Source organism: Mustela lutreola, chromosome 4 (genome assembly GCF_030435805.1).
Source record: "Mustela lutreola isolate mMusLut2 chromosome 4, mMusLut2.pri, whole genome shotgun sequence".
Taxonomy (NCBI): domain Eukaryota; kingdom Metazoa; phylum Chordata; class Mammalia; order Carnivora; family Mustelidae; genus Mustela; species Mustela lutreola.
In genome coordinates, this window is record NC_081293.1 from 33,491,918 (window position 1) to 33,510,065 (window position 18,148).

The window sequence follows — 18,148 nt, forward strand, 5'->3', positions numbered from 1 at the left end:
CTGCAGCCCTATTCTGGGGCTTTCCCTGGGCTTTTCTGAAGACTCCGACCTAAGGCTCGGTGTTCCCTTCTGAGGAGCTGGTTTGCGTTTGTCTGCTTTGGGGATGAAGCACATTACTGTGCTCAGTGAGCGAAACCCAGTAACTGAACTGCGACTAACTCGTTCTGTATCCTTGAGCATCATTTGCCCTTCTAGGTACCAGTTTTGCCCGTTATAGCATGAGAGAACTGCATTCCCTAAGGGCGGACAGCCTGTCTTCCCATTGGGCTGAACCTTTCTCCTGCCAAAAGTCAGGGGTGGAGTACTAGGGAGTGTAGCAGGTAGGAGAACTGATAAGCACCCCCAGACTGAGCTCAGAGATTACGAGCCCTAGAGGAGAGGAGGCAGGCGTTTGTTCCAGATTGCTGTCGTCTGGCCTGATATCTGTTGGTCAAGTCTGGGTCTTGCTTAGCCTCTTTAGGGGCCTTATTGCTAAAAGGAAGAGGCACAGAGAGTGTTTGACAGAGCCTAACCTTTCTCTCTTAGACCAAGTGTAAACTCACCAGAAACTTAATAAAAGGATACAGTAGCAAAACGTCCTAGGAAAGCAGTGTCACATAGCAGTAAACACGAGATCAGAATTGCTTTTAGTTCCTGACTGCCTCTCACTGGATAGATGTGTGATTTTAAATGTTATTTAATCTCCCAGAGCCTCGGTTTCCTAATCTGTAAAACAGTGAAAATAATATCTACCCTATAGAATGGATATAAGAATTAAATGGGAGAATCTGTGTAAAGGGCTTGCCATTTAATGCTCAACTTGCCATTTAATGCTCAATAATTAGGCATTATTACACAAGAAGCAACAATCAGGGGCGCCTGGGTGGCTCAGTGGGTTAAAGCCTCTGCCTTTGGTTCAGGTCATGATCCCAGAGTCCTGGGATCAAGCCCCGCATTGGGCTCTCTGCTCAGCAGGGAGCCTGCTTCCCTCTCTCTGTCTGTCAAATAAATAAATAAAATCTTTAAAAGAAAAAAAAAAAAGAAGAAAAAGCAACAATCACTCATGTAACTAAGTAAAATGGATGAGAAGCTGGGTAGAGAATTTTAAAGATTTTTTTTTTTAAACACAAGAAGATAACGTTTGGTTCCTGTTTCCAAGGAGCTCACATTTCTGATGGAAAAGTGAATAGAATTGGGCTTTTTCACATCTGTTGTGATAAAGTATCAGATGGGATTGGGGTGGGAGGAAGTCGTGGCAAAAGACAAAGGTGGGTGTGAATGTTATGCATTGCCCACAGTTGAGAGCAAGGGCAAAATTAGTTTCCATAGAAATTTGCAATAATTCTTAGAGTGACAGAGAAAGAAATCACCCTGCTCAGTTTTGAGCCAACTGGGGAGTAAAGAAGAGGGAGAGCCAGGGGTGGGGGGTTACTATGTGAAGAGGGCGGACACCTGGCAGATCAGACCAGCAGCTGGGGCCCTGGTGCCTGGGCCTACTGAGCCAGACACCTCAATGACACATCTGCTCCCAGGTCCCTCTCTTCTGGTGGGAACTCCCCGTGTGACTGGGGACCCCTGAGGAACAAGAGCCCGTAGGAAGCTCACTGGTCCTGTGGTTTGTTAAATTTTGTAATTATCATTATGAGACCTGAAAAATCAATGTTTGCTCTTTGCAGATAGGTGCTGCCAGGCATGAAGTGTGAGGAGCTGTAGTTTGCATAAGGCCTCACAAAAGTGCTAGCACTTTGATGTTGACTCTGCTTACTTGGCTTACTTGGTTTACTCGGAGGGATCCTAGGGCAAGGATTCAAAAAGAAATGAACAGCCAAGCAGACTGGATCTTTAGTTCAACAGATTAGTTCATTTTCCTCCCAGTAGGAAAATCTTCCTGAGAAACAAAAAACACTACCAAAAGCCTGCTGAATGTGTTCAGCTCTCATAAAATGAAATAGTGGAGTTCTAGATGAATATGGTCAACACTTTTGAAAGATTAGGACTTCCAAAAGGATGCTGATGAGTGCCCAGGGCCTCATCAGCAGATACATCTGTGTTTGCCAATAAAGCTTTCTGCAGTGATGGAAAATTTCCCTCTGCTCTGTCCAATATGTAGCACTAGCCATATATGGCTGTTGAGTGTTTGAAATGTGGCAGCTGTGATGGTGGAACTAAATTTTTAATATTACTCAATTTTAATTTAAAAACTGGTAGTTGATTCAGTTATTAAGCTTTTAAATATGTTTGGAACAACTTGGCTATGCAAACTTTTTAAGTAATTTTATTAAATTGAAATACAGATGTATGTCTATTGAAAATTTTGTTTCTGAGTTGAGCTGTGTGAAATACACAGCAGATTTCAAAGACTAAGTATGAAAAAAAAGTAAATACTTCACTAGTACTTCTTTTATATTGCTACATGCTGAGATGGTAATATTATAGATATATTGGGCAAAATAAAATATACTAAAATTAATCTCGCTAGGACTCTTATTTACTTTCTTTACTGTGACTTCTAGAAAATTCAAAATGATAAATGTGGCTTTGGTTATATTCCTATTGGACAGCATCAGTATACATACAATAAATGTTCTTTAAATGTAGGAAGAGAAGGACTAAATAAACTCTTATCTCCTTCCAATCCAATTTCCCTTCAGTAGGGGTTTTTCTGGAATAATGCAGATCTAATCATGGCACATATTCCCCAAGAAACACTGAAAACATTTTATTGACCCACCTTTGTTCTTGGCGTAAAATAGCAAATCCCTGATTTTTTCTGTCAGGCTTAGCAGGGCTAGGCTGACCTTCCCAGTCTGGTCTCAAACCAGCCGCTCTAGACACCTTTGATTCCTTGACCAGGCAGCATTCTTCTTGCCACAGGGATGTTCTCGAATCTTGTGCTCCCACTATTATCTCTTTTCCCTTTCAGATATCTGCTCAATCCTCACAGCCTCAGGGAATGCTTTCCTGCTTCCTAGAGCAGGGGAATTTCTTCGCTTTACACCCTACTTCTCCCTTTACACCCTACTTCTTCAAAGCATTCACTATAGTTATATTTGCACACTTCTTATGGATAATTTTTAAGGAATTTTTATTTTTTTAAGATTTTATGTATTTATTTGACAGGGAGAGAGAGAAAGCACAACCAGGCTGAGGAGGAGGGAGAAGTAGACTCCCCGCTGAGCAGGGAGCCCCCATGCTGAGCTTGATCCCTGGACTCTGGGATCATGACCTGAGGTGAAGGCACCTGCTTAACCAAGTTAGCCACCCAGGTGCCCCTGTTAGTGATTCTTTGACTGGTGTCCTTTTCCTTCACTAGACTGCAAACTGCTTGAGGAATTTGTCTGATTTCCCTCACCACCATATCCTCCACACCTACCATCATGGTGCTTGAACAAATTAGGAAGTTAATATTTGCCCAGTGAATGAATGAACGAACTGATCTGGGCATCCTCTGTCCTAGACTACTGCGGAGAAACAGACAAATGCTTTACTCTCCTCCTTTTGGTAATCAGTATTCATTAACAGGCACAAAAAGCATCATTTTAGAGCCCAGCACCTTCTCAGGGTTAACCCCACTGCTCTTTCCTGGGTTAGAATAGTTCACGCACAGTCAGCCAGGAAGGGCTGCAATCTAAATCGGTAAATAGGGAGACACTGTTAGCATTTAGCTGAGATCAAAGCGGCCCTATCAGTAAGTAACACGTTTGAAAACAATTTCCGGGCCAGGTTGGGCAGATTGTGCCTGCTGACTAATCTCATTTAGGAGAGATGGTTCTCAGTTCCTGGTGCATTCTGTTTGAAGAGAGCAGCTCCTTGGGCACTGACTGCTCTGCTTGTTTCAGCTCCTTTTCAATTAATTTTTAGTCTGTGGTGTTGTTAAAATGTTTCATTTGTATTCAGAGTATTGGTATATAATTCAATCATTTTGCTTCCCTGCTGAAGAATGCATCTCTAGTCAAGTCCCCACTGAGGCATGGAGGGAAGAGCGTGGAGTCTAGAAGCAGGCTAGGCTAATCACTAGATCTGGTGGCTCACTGTGAGAACATGTGCACTGCTTAACCAAACCAGTCCTCAGTTTCCTCATCTGTAAAATGGGGATGATAAAATCATACTTACCTCATAGCATAGGGCAGTGGAAAGATTGAATGAGAAAAAATAAAATGCTTAGGGTAGCATCTGGCACATAGCAAGCAGTCATTAGATGTTAGTTGTTATTAACAAAGCAAACAAGTGTCTCTGGGCAGGTGCCACCCCCCCCACACACCTGCTTAGGCTCACTGCTCAACTGTTTCAGCTCACACATGATGTTCTGCCCACATCGAATGGCTTGAAGTTTCTAATGCTCACCATGTGTATTTATTTAATTCTGTTTCAGAATTAATTGTTTCCTACATATGTCAATTCAACCATAATACGCACATCCCCAACTTAATAATTTTTTGACTTTACAGTAGTGCAAAAGCGATATGCATTCAGTAAAAACCATATTTCAAATTGTGATCTTTCCCCAGGCTGGTGCTATCTGGTACCGTCGTCTTTCATGATGCTGAGCAGCTGTAGCAAGCTGCAGCTCCCAGTCAGCCACACTATATCATAAGGGCCAGCAACCCATACAACTTAAAACCATTCTGCTCCCATATAACCATTCGATTTTTCACCTGCAGTACTATATCCAGTAAACTTCATGAGATAGCCAACACTTTGTGTTAAATGATTTTGCCCAACTATAGGCTCATGTAAGTGTTTAAGGTGCATGTTTAAGGTGGGCTAGGTTAAGTTATGATGTCTGGCAGGCTAGGTATATTACATTCATTTATTATATTTAATGCATTAAATATAAATATCAACTTAGGGTACTTTCAACTTAGGATGGATTTATTGAGATGTAACCGCATTCTAAGTTAAGATCTGCACTCAGTCCAGCTGTCACCTCCTCCAGGAGCCTATCCTGCTGGCCCTCGCTGGTCCTGTTAGACACCTGTCTTCTCAGTCTCATCACTGCACACACCTGAAAGGGCTATAATTATCTGTGAGCTTCTTGCAGAGAGGACTTGAATTCATCTTTGTAGTTAGTATTGTGCTTGGCACCAAATAGACTTCCATGAGCTGTTAAATGAAAAAGGCACATGTCCATGAATGAATGGAGATTCCTACTGAATGGTGATTGGGAGCATTCATCTATCAAGCATTTTGATGAGGAATTGTTTTACATAAAAGTAAGCGCAAGGCTTAAAATGATTCCACTTTTCCCTGGTCTTCCCTGCCCCCCACCCAGGTTTTTTTTAGCATATGTTCATAGTGAGTTGGAGAAGTTTGGATTCATTCCTATTTTGTGTTTAGCTCCTCAGCTGCCTCATAATGACAATATAATGGTGCCAAGTGTTATAAAATACCTTGTTCCCTCCTGCCCCCCATGTAGACTTACCCACTGCCAAGTGCTCTTTTAAAGAAACAAAATTTAAATATACTATATATTAATTTATTTAAAAGTGATATCTACTGCTATGCAAAACCCTACAATTAAACTACCAAAACTAGTATTTTTGTTCTAAAAATCGTTTTAGTTATCAACTGAAATAATTCTTAAAGAAGTATTTCAGGAAAGAGATCTTAACAATGGACCCCCTCTGCTCATGCCAGTTTGAAAATTGCTGTTAGGTAATACCTAAGATTCCGCAAAACTGGAATTGGAATAGGATATTATGAATTTATCTTCATTTCTCTTCCACTAACCTCTCTTTCCAATCCTATTACTTTGCTCCTCACATCTAGATTTTTCGCTAAGACTCTCCTCCCTTTATTTCTTTTTCTCTGCCAAAAGCAGTAAATGATAGACATGTGAGACCTGGCATGTGGTGCCCAGTAGCTGTGGAGCTCAGTCAGGTCAGAACTTGGGCTTATTCTCCACTGAAGCCCCAGCATAGACCACCCCCCCAGTCCTCCAAAACATAGCAACAGACCCATACACATCTATATATCTCATATATGACCTACACTTGGAGAAAGGACAAACTTTTCAATAAATGATAAATGAAATGTGACCTCAGACCTTGAACATGACACAGAATCAGTTACAAGTGGAATATAAATCTAAATGTGCACATTGAGGGGCGCCCGGGGGGGGGGTGCAGTCCATTAAGTGTCCAACTCTTTGTTTTGGCTCAGGTTGTGATCTCAGGGTGATGAGACTGGGCTCTGTGCTCACGGCAGAGTCTGCTTAAGGAGTATCTCTTTCCCTTTGTCCCTCCCCTCCTCTCCATCTCTATCTCAAAATAAACAAACAAATCTTTTTTTAAAAATGTGCAAGATGAAACAGAATGCTTCCAGCAGATAATATTGAAGAATGTCTTCATGATCCCAGGGTAGGAAAGGATTTATTAATATTAAAAATATGAGTCATAAATAAATTATTGATATATTCAATTGTATTAAATTGTATTAAATACAATATTCAATTGTATTAAAATTACAACCCACAAAGGACTAGTATTAAGTACATAAACAGCTCCTGCAAACTTGTAAGAAAAACACAGTGAATTCGATAGGAAAATCGGCAAAAGATTTGAACAAGCCCTTCACAAATTAGGACAGGTCAATATGAAAAGGTATCCATCCTCATTAGTAACCTGAAAAATGCAACTTAAAACTCCAGTGAAATACTATTTATATGCTCACCAGATGGGCAAACATGGAAAAATCCAAGACAGCCACCTATATGAGCAGGAATTCTCACACGCTGCTGATGAAACTTTAAATAGTACAACCACCAAGGCGAACAATTTTTAAATTACCCCCTAATTCTGTAGAAATACATGTGCCCTTAGATACAACAATTCCACTCATAGGTTAGATTCTAAATGTTAGATCCAGGGCAAATAACTTTTGAATTACCCACTAGTACTGTAGAAATGCATACTCCCTTAGACACAACAATTCCACTCATAGGTTAGATCCTAAAAAATGCACATTTGTAGCAGGAAATATGTACAAGTGTGTTCACACAAGCTATTACACGTGTCCTTTGTAATAGCCCCAAACTCTGGATAACCCAGTGTCCATCAAAAGTAGAGTGGATTAATAAAATGCAGATAGCAAAGAGTAAACAAAGTAGATACACAGATGGATCTAAAAATGTAACGTTGAAAAAAAGAAGCTGAACAAAACAGTTCATATTATATGATTCCATTTCTACAGAGGTCATAATATAGCAAAGAATACATTCTGTATGAATACAGATATGTGTGTATTATATACATACGCTTGTATCTGTTTGTATACAAAGTTTGTAACATATAATTCATATTATCACATACAGGTCACAATCAAAGGGGTAAACACTATAAAGAAAAGAACAGAAATTATCGCCATAAAAACCAAGATAGTGGTTATCTCTGGGGGAAAAGAGGTGGATATGACATATGGGATAAACAAGGGGCTTTTGGAGGGCTGGCAATGTTCTTGATCCTGACCTAGATGTTCGTTTGTTAAATGGTCACATTTATGGTCTATGAATTTTCTGCAATACATTTCACCATGAAAAGGAGAAATAAAAACCAGTCAAACAAAATAAACATAATTTTGCTTATATTCCACCAAAAATATAGATTATTTAGTCTCTGTGTCTATATTTTGTCTAAAAAGTCTGTCAATAATGTATATAGCATTGTTCTTGGTTGTTTATATAAGCAGTTGAGAAGCTCACCGAGACAGAATTCCTGTAGATGAACCAAGCTTTTTCAATGTACTTGAAGTGTTTGCTTACAAATGGTCTTTTTGGGTGCATGTTCAAAAGTAGAAGGAAACCCTGTGCTCCTTTGCCCTAAGTTTTTAGCATTTGCTTCTGAAATACAGTGAGATCTTGATTTAAAGCCAACTTGCATTACAGGAGATGCTATGAAATCACATGCCGGCATGATCCTCTGGCTGTGTACGTGTGTGCTTTACTGTGTGCTCTGTGCCCAGGCCCCACTCTAAGACCTTTATCTTATGACAACTTTACCTTCAACTTTACCTCACAGATTAGATAACTGCAGAAGAGGGGCAGTGGTTAGAAACTTGTAAGGTGACATAGCTCAGAAGTGGTGAAGCAGGGACCCACACTCAGGTCTGGCTGGCCACTAACCCCAGGCATCCTCCGGGGATCTTACTCATTAGGCCACACTGCCTAACACCCCGTCAGGGGCACAGAGATTGTTTATTTGACCAAACTGTAGTCAGGCTCCTCTGAACCTTCCCCCTGGGCCCATCTGTGCCCTTCCTTGTAAAAGTCTGTTTAACCAGAACCCCCCACCCTCTGGATCTCATCACTCTTGGTATCTAATGGGGTTTCTCATCCTCCCTGATCGCCTCTGATGTCTGGTCATCCTGATCTATCTTCAGCAAGAATCCTGTTAGGTTTGTTTAGCCAAAACTGCCTTTCCCCCCTAATGTTGCATCCTGGTAACTTTGCATCTGCTGGCCAATGCTGGCTATGAATTCCCACTTGACCGTGCTGGACTCCCCATTGGGCCCTGTCTTTCTCCTCCACTACAAAATTCATTGTAGTAGTTCCTATATCTATTGAGATGTATAGTAGTTCCTATATCTTTCCCTTGAATAGAGCCTTACTGTGCTTTAACAAGTGTCACTGGATTTTTTGGTTTTTTCTTGAGCAGAGGAAGTGAAGACATTCCTGGGGTTTAGCTCTGAAAAAGTAGAGAGCCTCTTCTCCATTTCCATTGAAGACTGTCAGCATCTTTTGATGGACCAGGAAAACCTAAGTGCCCAGCTGTCATCTCTTAAGGATTTGAAGAAATCCCATGCTGAATCCTTTTGTAAAGCGGAAAAACAGCCCCCAATCCACCAATTTGCAAACCCATATTAAGGCCTCCAGATTGGGTTTACTTGCAATAAACTCGGTTATTCCTATTCCATCCAACAGGGGGCATCCTTTAACTAATTTTTTTTTTAAACACAAGTGGTTGCTGAGTGGGTGTGTCCAACAGAATGAGAGAAGAAACAGCAAAAATAAAATTAAAAAAAAAAAAAAAGGAAAGTTTTAAAACTCCATGAAAAGCTCAGAAAATAATGAAAAGGGGTGGCGGCAAACCAATCAATTCGGCTTCGCGATTTTTGGTTAAAAGGCAGCAGCGTCGTGAAGGTCCCCTGACCCGGCCACATTTATTAGCGCCAACCCATCTCGGTTTCATATGTTGCACATATTTTTTTTTTAGTTGAGGTTTGGTCCTTTTCGCTTCCACATTTCCCAATTCCTAAGCGGGTGCCTGCGGAACTGCGGGGGCCCCGGGAGTTGGGGTGTCGGTTTACACGTAGTGTTTGGTACACAAGCCATCAGAGATCCACCCACTTGCCTTTCCCCCTGCGCTCGGGACTGGAGAACTGGAGAGATCTGCCCTCTCTCCCCCCTCCCTCCTCCTCCACCCGGTCCGCCTCCCCCGGCGGAGCGGCGCGCCTGGCGCCCCAGCGCAGACTCGGCTCAACTCCGTTCGCTGGAACTTGCTTTCCGCCCAGGAAGAGCCATGCTTCGGGTGATAGTGGAATCTGCCAGCAATATCCCTAAAACGAAATTTGGGAAACCAGATCCTATTGTGTCTGTGATTTTCAAGGGTAAGGGAACTTTTCTTCTTTTTCTCAGGTCCTGTTGTGGAATGGGAAGTCTCGTGGGTCACACTCTGACACTCTGCGTTTAGTCCACTGATAAAGCAGAGCCTCCGTGGCTTTTGCTCCTGTGTTACCTGCGCGCAGGTGAGGGGAGAGGACCGGTTTCCCCGGACGGCATTTCATTTTCCCCCAGGATTTTGAGACTCATCCAATGGCCGGATGTTTTAACTCTGCTGATGTGATTTCTGTAAGCCTGTGTAGGGAAAAATTTGTTGATCCCTAAGTTTTAAGTCTCAGATAGGCCTGTGTTGGTTCAATGTAAGTTTGGGCAGTCTTGTTGCATGTTTATTGTCTCTGCTTTTGAGACATGGGTCACAGAGGGAAAAGTGCAGATACGTTGTTCCAGGTACCATTACTCCATAGAACAGCTCACTTGCTGCCTCTTCCTCATCAGACTTCTGGGAGCTGGGGTGAAGTTATTATTTCGCATTAGTTTGTTTTCATGTTGTTTTGTGCCGTCTTGTCATTGTTCTTCATCTCTCCAGACTTGGAGAGTGTGTGTTCATAGCTTTTAAATTGCTCACAGAGGAAAGAGCAAAGCAAGCCTGTGGTTTGGGCATCTACTTGGGTCTTGCTGGAATAACCTGGGGCAAGTGACCTCATTTCTCTGGATGTCAGTTCTCTTTTCTGTAAAAACAATGAGGAGGGTTTAGATTAGATCATCTTTACAAGGCCTACTGTAATTCCAGAAGTTTATTCTTTTATGACACTGGATCACCGTGGAGGGGGACAGGAGTGGCTAGTGTGATGGCTTGCTCGCAGGCCTTGGAGATCCCAGCTTGGGCCGGGGTGATGTGCCTCATCTGAGTTTAGGAGCTTTATCATTTTCTGTTTGTCCAAGGTCACTGGTAAGATTGCCAGCTCACTTCTTGGCAGGAGGGATGAGAACCCAAGGGAAAGACGGAGAAAGTAGGAGCCTTGCTGGGCACAGGGTTCCTGACCACGCCTCTGACCACACCTCAAACATTTCTCTCTTCCTCCAGGAACCAACTACTTCTCCCTTCCAGTTTCTGGTTTATCTATGCCTTTCTCCTTTCTTTTGTCTATTTTATCTATTTCTCTTCTCAAACCTATCTGTAAGAATGAGCAAGAAAATGAGAGAAATGAAACCCAAAGCTGTTCAATGGTGGTTTAGTTAAAAAAAAAAAGAGAGAAAAAAAAAGATTAGAGGGTGAAAGTTCAATTCTTAAAAGACAACGTGATTTGAAAAACTGTTTGGTGAATATCACACAGTCATGTTACAACAATGTTCCCTTGCATGTATTAGTTGCTTTTGAGTCTTTTGTTTTTCCTTGAAGTGATTGCATAATAGGGACATAACATGAAAAGTCTGTATGTTCACCATTGACACGTAAAGACATGTAAAAATATATTGGGTTCACCCTGGTGATTTCATTATTTGGGGCAAGTCCTACAGATTATAGCAGAATTAGAATTTAACACTGGACTGAAATATGGCTTACATTTTTTCTTCAGTGTATATGCAGCATTGGTCAGAACTTTTAATTGACTAAAAATATGCCTGAAGCTATCCACATAAGCACTCAGTGGAACATGGAAAACGTCAGTTAAATTGGGCAAATGTAGTCTCTCCAGTTATATTTACTAGATTATTTAAACTTGAGTCTCTCTTCCAGTCTCCTTTGGTTGTGCAAACTGGAGGGTGAAGTCAGTCATTCATTCATCCAAGCAACCTGACAGCAGAAACAATTCTGAGCTCAGAGTAGGAAGGCCCGGCCTCTGACTGATAGTTCCTAAATGACCCAGATTTACCACCCAGGCCTCCAGTTTCTGAGCTGTGGAATGATGGGAACTGACCTCCCTGAGGTTCCTTCTGGTTGTCAAATCCCGCCATTGTATAGTTGCATGTATTGCTCTCACCAAGATGTGGAGTACTGGAGCTGATAACAGTAACAGAAATGGCCCATTTCTTCCTCTCAACCTCTTTCAGTAGTTTTAAACAGTGGCGAAGGCAAACGCTTTCCAGGTGTGCCTCCGATTTTGACACTAGGTATAAGTAACATTAAGGACTGACACAACTAAGGATGCTTCTTACAAAGATATGTCCATCCTAGGGAGTGGGGATGCATGTCACAGTGTGGCGTGTCAGGGGTGGGGTGGTGGTGGAGAGTAACAGGTAAAAGATCCTAAGGGAAGATCAAGGAAAGCCCCCGTGTTTACTGAAATGTAAAATGCTGACCTTGAATACATAAAATGGCAAGGTCAGGGCAGAAACCAATTCTCCTCCAACTCCAAGATGGTAGGAAGGTTGTCCCAGTGATGGGTGTTAAGGGTGATGACTGTATAGACCCCGAGGCCCCATGAGACTGTAGTTCCCCTGTAGTAGGGAATGAGCTGCACTGCCAGCCACATGGTTTAGCCTTGACCTCAATCATTTGTGTTCCAGCCTGTCCTGAGGTTGACAACTGAACTTCTTAGGACCTGGTAGGAGCCAGGAGGATTTGGGAGTTACTAGAGTCGCTGTTGAGAGAATGTCGTGGATGTTTCTCAGTGCAGGAGTAGACAATGAAAACCATGAAGCTTATTTGATTTTTCACATTGTTGGGGTGCACCAGCTTCTGGAAGCTACTCTGAATCTTAAGGCCAGAGCACCTGCAAGCCAGAGGAGGCCATCCTCTCTTGAGTTCCATGCAGACAGCCAGGCTGTGAAGCTGAATTGGGCTGAGGTGCCTGCGACTTCTCTCAACTCCAAGACTTCATGATTCCCCCAACATAACAGGCTTAAAACTTGTTTTAAAATAATATTTAAGACATTATTAAGAGGAAAATAACACAAGGTAAAAACAAAACAAACCATCCGGAAGGGATTATATGACTCAAAAGTAAAAATCCTCCGCACATACCTCCTATTCTTTCTTTCTGTCCCCCCTTATTACCTGTGAATAATGAGTCAGAACAGTTTGATTTGAATTCTTCTTCACTTTCTGTTATCGACATGAAAGTTGTTGCAACAACTCCCTGTTAGCCGTGTTCCTGCTGTAACGGACGCTTTTACAGTGCAGTCTTTGTGAATGTGTGCATTTCTGAAGGACAGATTATCTTTTTTGTTTTCGTGGCACTGTTTTCTGTTTTGTTTTGTTTTAATTTTTTCTCTTAAAGATGGTTTTGCTGGTTGTTGCCATAGATTTCCATTTTCCCTCTAGCTCATCTCTTGCTTTGGTGTCAAATCTCTTAGCATTAGATTGACTGAGAGGAAATTTTTTTTGCAGTCCTTAATATTGCTATGCTTTTACAACATGACAACATTGTGTTCCTATGAAACATCTAGCTCCTAGGTGTGTAATTGTTGCAACAATACATTTTTCTCATTCTTTCCTTATGATATTGTCCATTTCATTAGCCAGAATTTTCTGTTCTGGTCTTGTGTAGATCATTGCCTTGTGAAGTAGCTATTATTCCGGTGGTCACCAAATAATTGTCACATTATTAACTGTTTTTTGGATACCTGTTATTTCATTTGGACATGTTTTTGGAGTGAAATCCTAGATATTTCTAGGACCTCCTTTTAAAAAGCTTAGCAACTTCGTAGTCTTAATGAAACCACTTGAGCTCTCTGAGAACCCTCTCTTTTTCCTCTATTGAAAAATGGAGTTTTAATGGCTTATCCAAAGTGGATTAGATCTGTAGAGAAACCCCAAGGCTGGGATACATGCAATAGAGACTTTTCTGACTATTTTAAGCAAAAAGCAATTTGCTATTTGAAAATTTACAGTTAAATTTTTTAAAATAACCTTTTAAAGAAGCAGAAAAGCTATGAAATTCCATTTAAGAATGATGAAGTATGATGGGAGAAAGTCTCATTCACTGTCATCTGTGAAGGCACCTGGGGAGCAGCCCAAATGGTGACTTGATTTACCCAGATAAACCATGGGACTAGTGCAGAAGATTCCCACAGGCTCAACTGACAATTCTGCCATGCTGGTGCTCCCACAGAATTACTGTCCTGCGTTTAAGAAACACTTAAGAAAGCAGAAGTGTTAATTTACTGAGTCATTTCCCTCACTTCCGGGAGTATGGAGCTTGGAAAATCACCACCTAAGGAAAGTAGCCCCACTTTATTGAATGAAGCATGGGAACTCTCAGAGGTAGACTTCCTAAAGGCAGGTTTTACAGGCTTTCAGTCATTTACAAAACCACAATGCCTTTTAAAAAACGGATTAAATGGTTTGTTTTTCTTCCCCTCTCCCACAACATCTCTTACTTGAAGGCATGCCCTCAAGGCATGCCCAAAGTTGCTGGTATTTGCTGGTTTGGGTTTGCTGCTGAGTTTCTCTATCCCCATGGGATTTTGCCCTTCCAGAAAGAAAAGAGATTTTTATATCCTCTGCAACCCCTAGCATATCACCGATGTTGAATATACATTTTAGATGTTGGCCACGAAAGCAAGAGCCGGCAGGAGATTTGAGACAGCTTAGTGCAATAAAGTCATTGATTGTTGGTCCTGAAAGGGACTATCAGAAGTCTGCCAATCTCCCTTCTTTCAGGAAGAATTAAACTTAATATTCCCTGAGGTGCTTTGTGGATGAAGCTTGGCAAAGGGTCACTTCACTTCACATATTCCTTTTTTTTTTTTAAGGCTTATTTATTTATGTAAGCTCTATACCCAACGTGGGGCTCAAACTCATGACCCTGAGATCAAGAGTCACATACTCTTCTAACTGAGCCAGCCAGGTGCCCTGCACATTCCTGAACACTGAGCATCATCATTTCCTAGCACGTGTTACCCAGGCGCAAATTGGTGTTATAGTACTTTTTGCATTCTTGATGCTGCAAGGAAAATGTGAAGTTGATGAGTTTTTATGGTGAGAATTCATAGATGAACTGTTCATTGGCCTGTAATACATAATGCATATGCCATGACATGGCAGTGATTGCCTATCCTTGGTGTAATTTCTGTTGAACAACTGTCCTTTTGAGTAGGGGTGTGCTGTGAGTGGCTCTGAACATTCAGAAACAGCTGTGTGGACAGCTGGCACCTTCAGCTTTATCAGCTAACTTAGCATTATGTGTTTGGTTGCAAAGACTATTGGGCATTAGTTGCAAAGACTATTGGGCATTAGGGTGCAAAGGCCCTGGGCTTTGGAGCCAGAGAGGCCTGAATAAAAATCCCATTTCCCATCCTTTACTTCCTGTGTGTTCATGGGCAAATGAATTAAGATTTTTGGCTTTGGTGGTTTTTTTGTTTTTTGGTTTTTTTTGAATTAACAGATAATGTATTGTTTGTTTTAGGGTTGCAGGTCTGTGATGCCTCAGTCTTACACAATTCACAGCCCTCACCATAGCATATACCTCCCGAGTGTCCATCACCCAGCCAGCCTATCCCTCCCACCTGCCTCCTCTCCAGCAACCCTCAGTTTGTTTCCTGAGATTAGGAGTTTCTTATGGTTTCTCTTCCTCTCTGATTTCATCTTGTCCCATTTTTCTCTCCCTTCCCCTATGATTCTCTGTCTGGTTTCTCATATTCCTTGTATCAGTGAGATCATAAGATACCAGCTTCAGTGTTCTTAATAACATCTTTACCTGATAGGGTTGTTTGAGGATTAAGTGAATATACATGTGAAATTGCACATGGGAACCCCTCAACTTCTCTTCCTATTCGAAAACATTTGCTTTTATGAAGATCTACAAGTACCAGACAGTATGTGAGGGGTAAGTCTAGAAAAATATACATGTTTTGGTCTCCTAAGTCTAGGAAATCAACTTGTTAGAACGCAGGAACGAGCTACAGACCAGAACAAACGTATGGAATTACAATGTATGAGCAGACAGAAGAGGAATAACCACTGTGGGGAAGACTCCCTTGACTCGGTCTTAAAGGTTGAGGAAACGGGACAGAAGTAACGAGAAGGAAGACATGCCAGGCTTCAGAACAGCGCAGAAAGGCATAGGAGCCATGGGCTTGTGTGGTGATGTTGACAGAGGGTAATCCAGTGTGGTTAGGGATTGTGTTTTACTATAACGCAGTGGGGAAATGCTAGGCTGCATTGCGAAGGACACATGAGTACAAGAGAGGGTAGTTAAAGCACGGGTTGGGCGAATGCTTTCCCAGGGCTGAGGCCATTCAGCCCAGGGCCAGAATGAGAAGGAAGGAACTAACATAAAAGATAATGAGAAAGCAATCTGACTGAATTAAATGAGTACCGAAACCACACTGGTCAGGCTCATGGGGCCACCCTTCCTCACACTCTTCTGTGAAGTGGGACTCACTCTGCCTTCCCTTCCCAGGCTCAGGTGTTTACCCTGCCCGTGAGCACAGGTCTGGGTGGGGCGGCTCCGCAGGAGGCCAGCATGAGCACTGGACCTAGAGAGAAAAGAAAGGCATAGAAATAGAAAGTGACAGGGAAGATGAATTTTACTATTTTCCCAGAGGCCAATGGGAAGCTAACAAAGCTGAGCTGTGGGTTCATTCACCTAATGTCCTTCTCTCCCTACGGGGTTGGCCTGCCTGAAAGAAAAGATGTCATGGCCAACAGCTGCTTATGCAAGGAACACACACCCGCAAGCTTGCTCAAATAAAATGTAGTTTTGTCTTTTTCCCCCAAAGCTAAAGAGAAATCTCCCAGAATCGAAATGATGGTCTTTACAAGAGCCAGAATTGTGTCAAGCAGGGTGGCGTTCACGCTCGCTCCCCCAAGGACTGTGGGACCTCATGCCTCTCTTCCTCCCTGCGCATGACATCCATTTTCTCTCTGCACAGTGGCTGCGTTCATGGAGCCTCTTACTCCTGCTTCTCTGCAACTGGCCCTGTGCACGGGGCTTTGAGTTACTATGGAGGTGACTTGGTCCAGATTCTCTGTCTCCTACAGCCTTGGTGTCTCTTCTTTGAGAGAAAGACACAGTTGACTCGGTTTTGGTCAGGTGTTCACTCCTGGTCTAATCAGCCATGCCAAGGGACACAGACACCCCAGACAGGTATCCCAGATGCCCCTACTACACAAGCTGAGCTTTTTGGCCTGGGCCTTGAAGTACCTGGCCCACCTTCCTCCAGCTGGGGCATTGTCTGCTCTGCCATCCTCTGTCCAACCCCACTCCATCCCCTAAAAGAGCCTCCTTCTTTTTGTAATCAGCACAACACATGTAAAGCGATGAGCTTTGGACTAGGCAGACTAAGTTTCACTCTTGGGTATGTCATTAGGAACTAAATTTTTTTGATTAACTATATTTCTGAGCGATTATCTCTTCCTCTGTAAAATGAGGAGAATGATACGTACCTCACAAGGACACTATAAGGATCAACAATGATAAAATATTTACAACACTATCATAGTGTCTGGCACATAACACAGATCTTTCTTGACTTATGATGGGGTTACTTTGCAATAAACCCATCATAAGTTAAAAATGCATTCAATACACCTCACCTACAGAACATCATAGCGTAGCCGAGCCCACCTTGGAACATCCTAGAACACTTACATTAGCTTACATCATCTGGACAAAAATCATCTACCACAAGGCCTGTTTTATAATCAGGTATCGAATACCTTGTGTAATTTATTGAATACTGTACTGAAAGTGAAAAACAGAGTGGCCGTCTGGGTGCAGAATGGTTGTGACTGTATCAGTCGTGTGCCCTCGTGATTGTGTGGGTGATTGGCAGCTGTTCTCCCTGCCCCTGCCGCAGCACCGTGGGGGTATCACACAGCAGAGCGCTAGCCCAGGAAAACATCCGCATTCATACTTCAAAGTACATTTCCATTGAATGCAGATTGCTTTTGCACCATCATAAAGTTGAAAAATTAAGTTGTACCATCCCAAGGCAGGGACCGTCTGTAGTTGTGTGGCAAACACTCGTTTCCTCTGCTTTCTATGTCCCCATTCCTTCTCCCACTGCTGGGGCGGGGCATACAAACCCTGGGGGCCATCTGAGGGGTGGCCCAGGCTTAGATGAAAAAATGGGATGCTTGGCAGCTGTGGTGTGCAAACAGGTGTGCAAACAGAGCCAATGTCTGATTCTGCCAGAGCGCCTTGTAACTTCTTGACCAGGCACGTGATTGGTTCTTTATTGTTGCTGTCCTTTTAACTGTAGTTAACTGAATATAGCATAAACATTACCATTGTAACCATTTTTAACTATACAGTTTAGTAGCATTAAGTACATTCCTGCCCTTGTACTATCATCTTTAGTCCCCAGAACTTTTTCGTCTTCCCAAACTGAAACTCTGTACTCATTAAATAATAATTCCTCACCACTCCCCCACCCCCACCCCCAGCCCCAGCCCCTGGCAACTACCATTCTATTTTCTGTCTCTGTGAACTTGACTATCTGGGTACCTCATTTGAAAGAAATTATTCGCTATTTGTCCGTTCGTGGCTGGCTTATTTCACTGGGCCCAAGGTCGTCAGGGTTCCTCCATGTCGTAGGAGGTGTCAGAACATTTCCTCCTGGTAAGGCCACGTTTTGTTTATCTGTTCCTCCATCAGTGGGCACTTGGGTTGCCTCACCTTTAGGCTACTGTGAGTATGATAGCTCTGAACACGGGGGTACAAA

At 42.5% G+C, this 18,148-nt stretch overlaps 1 protein-coding gene across 4 annotated transcripts in view; it reads left to right on the forward strand.

Annotated features, from left to right (window-relative positions):
- Window positions 1-9,359: 9,359 nt before the first annotated feature.
- Window positions 9,360-18,148, forward strand: part of MYOF (myoferlin) — a 158,567-nt gene continuing 149,778 nt past the window's right edge. For 2 of the 4 annotated variants that reach the window (XM_059169430.1, XM_059169432.1), the window contains exon 1: window positions 9,360-9,582. In XM_059169430.1, the coding sequence (XP_059025413.1) occupies window positions 9,495-9,582 (88 nt within the window). In that variant the 5' untranslated portion in view covers window positions 9,360-9,494. The remainder of the gene's footprint in view (window positions 9,583-18,148) is intronic. The other 2 variants (XM_059169433.1, XM_059169434.1) reach the window with 1 other exon arrangement.